Here is a 5,764-nt window from a genome sequence, read left to right on the forward strand (position 1 = left end):
TTTTTATTGTAAAGAGGCGCACCACTGGTGGCCGCACCTCGGGGCGCCCGCCTGTATAAATACATCTCCCACCTGTGAACCTCCACCTAACACTGACTTCCACCTTCCAGAAGTTCCACCCACCTCCGAAACGCTCCCACTCTTGTGAAGTCTCCTCCCAGCAGAAGGCCACCCGGCAGCGGTACGAAACAGCGTAGAAGAGATCAGATTCAAAGACGTAATGGAAGGCGATCAATGTAAAGGTGAAATATACAACCAGCACTGCATATGCAGAGAGGTCTCGTCAGATCTTATGATCGGCTTTGAAATTTTTTTAACGAAAGCAAGGATAATATTGTACTATTTGATTCGTCGAGTTACACAGTGTTATTAGGTAAATTATTTCATTTTACTTTGCGCTGGCTTCTATTCATCCTGTTTGCAAATGTGCCTCTTAATTGGCTGGAAAAAGAAGAAACTATTACTTGTAGTCAGAAAAATGCCGATCGCATCATTACAAATTGCGGCACTTTAAGAAAAAGCGCTTTGTGACTGATTAAGTTACGCATTAAAAAATGTTCTATAGAGTTAGCTTCCCTTCTCCGCGGTGCAGTCTAGTGCCTTCAGTCAGCAGGCTGATAGTTGGCCTCTCAGTGTACAACCATAATCGGTGCGAATGTATCGCGCTCCCCACCTTGCGTTAGCGCACGGTTGCAAGGACGAAAAGAGCAGACTACACAAGCGCTTACTATCCACTGACTTCGTTTCCTATTTCGTCCAGAGAAATGGTGCATGTAAGAAACACACACTATGTTGGATAAAGGGAGCACAAGCTGTGCGCCATGCAGCCGCTTTGAAAGAAAGCGAGAGGACTTTCTTCGTTTGGGCTGCATTTCTGACTTGCCCTCCTCATTGACCATTCCGACCACGGACGAAATGGCGCACGGCCGTCACTCTGAGGGCACACGTGCTGAGCGAGGGTCACGGAGAGGAGGTAAACACCGCGGCGTGTTTCAGGCGTTCCGCTTCGCTGCAGGGATTGACCACACCACTTCGGAGCCGCGTATTTCCCCCTCAACGCAGCGCACAACGACCCGAGCATCTTGCACGTGGTCTCTTGCACCGTGTATATAAAGGCGGAGCGCTGCCCCAGGGCAACACAGACCGCAGCTACAGTTGACTCCAGCATCATCCGCAGGTGAGGACTGGAATGCGCAGGGCGGGTGGGGACGCGAGCCCGTGACTTCGCTGCACGCTGTTTTCAGCTGTCTCCCTTGGTGTGAAAGTGCTTTGGTCCACGTTGACGATTCCACAATTTCATAAACGCTTTCCTTAGCTATTGAAATACCAATAGCACTGCCTGCATGACCACAGTTGCTTTAATCTAAGCTCTCTGTCTGCTGTGCGGACCTTGAGAACTGCACAAAGTTGAGAGTCTATGGTTTCGGTTTTAATGTAAAAAAAAATAGAGTTCTACTTTTATATAGCGCATAGCTTTAAGTAAAGTTTTTAGTAACATTGAAGTTCTTTATGCGTTTTTAGCAACCATGTTAACACAGAACGCACAAAAACCTGGATTCTAATTCTCGTTTGGGCAAATTGGTGTCCGTTCACGTTGATCTCACAGCGCGAAATACACGTATACGATAAACACAAAACGGGAGGGACGGGAGCGCGTCCTTGTTTTGTGTCTATCGTCCTAGTGTATTTCGCGCTGGGAGGTCAACATAAATGAAACCCTACCGTCCATCTCTCTGCTTTACTTACATTACTTGTTGTATCGGTCTGGTTAGCAAATAATCAAATTTCCGCCCGGTGCCCACCGGTGATACAATAGGTACAGCCGGCCAAATCTTTAGCTGGCGTGCGTGACGGCCGTGTTTTCTGTGATCGTGTTGCTTACGATGGAGCAAACTTTCGAAAATATCAAATTTAAGCAAAGGCTCACTAAGCCCGTGCTGAATATTGAGCTTTCGGCAAGTTTGCTTCGTCCCAAACCGCAGGAGCGCAGAAATAGCGGCCGTCGCGCACGCCAGCTAAAGACTTGGCCGGCTGCACAAGCTTCCCCTGGCCTGGTGCTCGGCTTAATCAGGATTAAATGCTTGGTGAAATGGGTCCTTGACCCCACCTTGAGTAGAAGAAAAAAATTCCTTGTGCCATGGCGCTCTTTGGCCGCAGATGCCCATGCGCCATACATATTCATCATCATCAAATAATGAAGTTTCATAAAGCTTGAACAGTATACAAGTCAAATGTTTTGAATACTACTTTGTGATGGTGGATACCCATCATAGTGATAGGTTCGTACAATAGAGATATAGTCAGTAATTAATAGTTGCTGTCTTACAGCGGTTGGTCGGAAGCTGAGAATCGTATCTCTTTCACGACCAACGTTTTTATGGGGACAATTTTGGAGCCGAGCTCTTAGGCGCCCGTTTCTGTGTTCGGTGTCGTCGTCGGCGTAGTCGGCGTAACCACTTGTCCAAGTAGCAGACCGAAAAGCCACCTTGAAGGTAGCTGTTACTGGAAGATCTCGGAGGGTGTCCAGGAGAGTAACACGCCATCTGCCACTACGCATTGTTGTAGTCGATGTAGTCGGCGTAGGAAGCCACCTGACAGGAGACAGGCAATAGCAAAGCGAAAAGCAGGCGGCGTCGGTAGAGCTGCGCTCCAACTTCGCATTACCGACTATCGTAATCGTATACAAACACTGTTATCTTGACATACTACCTCTTATTGTGCGCGCTGCTATTGCTTCGATATTGTCAGCACTTCTGTTTTAGGAATTTATAAGCAGTACCAATGATGACGCTCTTTTTCAATTCGGCCTTTGCACATACTACCTCTCATTCTGCGCACCGCTATCACTTCGATATTCTTCATACTGCTGTTTTAAGTATTTATAAGCAGGAAGATTGATGACGCTCCTTTTCGATTCAACTTGCAGGTTTCTGCCAATCACTTCTGACACCATGATGAGCAAGTCCTTCCTGTTGGCCCTCGTCGTCTTGGCCGCCCTTTGTAGCGTGGCGGTCGCGCAGTTCGGCTTCGGACGTGGCTATGGCGGATATGGTGGCTACGGCGGATACGGTGGATACCGTGGCTTCGGAGGATACGGCGGCTTCGGCGGATACCGTGGCTTTGGCGGCTACGGAGGCTATGGTCGTGGATTTGGCTTCTACGGCTAAAATCCTTGCAGAACCCGGCTCACCACAACTTTAAGAGGCGCACAAATCTATCTTCTGTTTCCTTAATAAATGCCTTAAGAAAACAGATGCAAATTGTGGTCTGCTTTCTGGTATTGTACAGGTAGAGATGGTTCAGAATCTTCAGTAGATGATGGTACCGAATGACTGAGTTACAGCGCATTAAAGCAACGATTATTTCTTTCCAGCCAAAATAGCGCTGGAACGTTCAGCAGTTTTCGAGTCGGCTGCTGTTACCGCGAAGTAACTTGTAGAACTCGCAATAAAATCCCACCTTATCATTAAAGGATCCTTTAATCACGTGCTGCACCGAAATAAATATTCTCTGCTGTGAAAGAATTCTTTCTAGCCTAGAGCCTAATCGTGGGGCCCTTAATGCACGTTCTGTCTTGATAAGCAATAAATACATATATAGCGAACGCAATTAAGGGAGAAAGAAATGAATGCACACGAGTGGGAAGCTAAATAAATTGAATGCATACAGCACCATAGTGAACGGTGCGAAAAGACGCCGCATTGGACGGCAAACGCAGCTTGTCGAAGAAAGTAGACGCCGCGTGCTTGGTCATATCTGATGAGCACCGCAGTGAACAGGAGTATCTTACACTTCAGGTTATACAGAGTATTTCACCTAATACTTCAGACAATTCTTAAAAAAAAGGCTTTTTGATAGAAGAGCGCTTTTTTCGGCATAGCATCATCGCTGGTGTAGCACATCAGAAAAAGGGTAAGACGTGATAACTAGCAGGCTGGTTAACTAATTTTGAACAGTTAAATTTCTAACTGTTACAGTTAGGCGCCTTAATTACTTTCGCGGCGTGTAGCCTACCGTAAGCAATATTCACGTCAGTTTTTACAAATTTCGAAAACGTGATTACTGTCGGCGCTGTGGGCCACCAAATTTCACCTGTTTCGATGAGTCACGTGTACTGGAAAGGTTGCTTTGCCTGCAAGCTTCTCGAAAGCGCATGCATTTTGGCGCGATGTGGGCAGAATTTGTTGGGACACAGCGCCGAGGGTAAAAGCGTTTCCGAGGTTCTAAAAACAGATGTGGATGTTACTTAAGGTGTTCTACACCCCTTTCTGTAATTAATGTTATTTGGTTTTTGAAGGTTTAACGTCCCAAAGTGACCCAGGCTATGAGGGACGCCGTAATGAAGGCCTCGATAATTTCGACCACCTGGGGTTCTTTAACGTGCACTGATATCGCACTGTACACGGGCCTCTAGATTTTCGCCCACATCGAAATTCGACCGCCGCGGCCGGGATAGAACCCGCGTCTTTCGAGTCAGGAGTCGAGCGCCATAACCCCTAAGCCACCACGGTGGCGTAGAAATTAAGGAGGTTAACAGTAACAGTTAATAAGTTAACTAATCAATAACAGTTAACCGCCCTGCTAGTTAGCACGTCTTAGCTGCATTCTGATGTGCTAGACTGCTGGCAATGCTATGGCGCAAAAAGGGCTCTTTTAACTAAAAAAGCGCATTTTTTTTAATTGTCTAAAAACTTAGGTGAAACAACGTCTACACTTCGTCGAGTAAGACTTAACTACTACCAGAAAATGCAACAAAGGTCAGCTATATCTAGCCAGGCCGCATTTATCTGGCCATACTAATGTGATAACCTTAGAAGTCTTATTACGAAAAATCCAGTGGCGAGTGTTAGTCTGCGTACTCCATAATCGTAGACAAAAGCCCTGCGATGGCAAGAAAAATAAGGCGACGTCGTCAAGCGGCTCTAGGACGCACACAGCAAACCAAGCACCGTTAGTTCAGACTGTCATACACATGTTGTTCTTCCACATATGCCCCCATTGGCCGACCTCCATGTGGCGCCAGTTCTCTCGACTACATCCACACCAAAATTGTGAGCAACCGTTTGTCGTAGAGCATTCCGGGTTGTGTCTTGTGATTTCTTGTTGCATTTAGCTTACATGTGCCGGTCACGTTGGAGGCTAGTTTGCGACAGGGATTCTAACTGACGACATACGCACCTTTAGGTGATCGAAATTTCCGGAGACCTCCACTACGGCATCTCTCATAGTCTGGGTCGCTTCCGGACGTTCAATCCCCTAAACCCAATTGTAAATGCCGTGCCAGACTCTCTACCTCTGGTAGGGGTCCATCGGTACGTGAGGCAGTTACTGCGCCATTTCCTTCCAAAACCCATCATTTTCGTATCGAAATTGTGAAGCAACCGATCGTCGTACACCGTTACGAGAGGTGTCATACGATTTGTCCTTGCATATAGCATACAACTCTTAGTTTGGTTGGAGGCTAACTAACGACAGGCATTCTAAACGAGCCTCCGAGTATTTCACTCGGACATTTGTGAATTCAAAATTTGTGGAATCAGCGTTGAGAGGAGAGTCTTCGTTTCATTTCTGAGCGCGCAACCTGCGCCGATGTCTAAAGCTCGCGATGACACACTAATGCTTTCGCCTTCACAACAAGTAATAAGGGAGTGATTACTGAATGGAATCCACCCAAGCGCAGCCATACGGCTACAAAGGAAAGCTATAAAGCTTTCTCAGAAATTTCGCACTTAAAGAAATATTAGTCCTGGTCCGGGGTTCGAAC

The 5,764-nt window shown here is 46.8% G+C and overlaps 1 protein-coding gene across 1 annotated transcript; it reads left to right on the plus strand.

Moving 5' to 3' along the window:
- The first annotated feature begins 1,054 nt into the window (after nucleotides 1–1,054).
- On the plus strand, nucleotides 1,055–3,254 carry LOC149367982 (uncharacterized). Its single transcript, XM_089568818.1, has 2 exons — nucleotides 1,055–1,177; nucleotides 2,927–3,254. Exon 2 carries the CDS (start codon nucleotides 2,952–2,954, stop codon nucleotides 3,165–3,167), a length of 216 nt encoding a protein of 71 aa, XP_089424944.1. The 5' UTR covers nucleotides 1,055–1,177; nucleotides 2,927–2,951; the 3' UTR covers nucleotides 3,168–3,254.
- Nucleotides 3,255–5,764: the final 2,510 nt, after the last annotated feature.

This window comes from Amblyomma mixtum, chromosome 1 (genome assembly GCF_055824585.1).
Source record: "Amblyomma mixtum isolate Tamu chromosome 1, ASM5582458v1, whole genome shotgun sequence".
Classification (NCBI taxonomy): Eukaryota; Metazoa; Arthropoda; class Arachnida; order Ixodida; family Ixodidae; genus Amblyomma; species Amblyomma mixtum.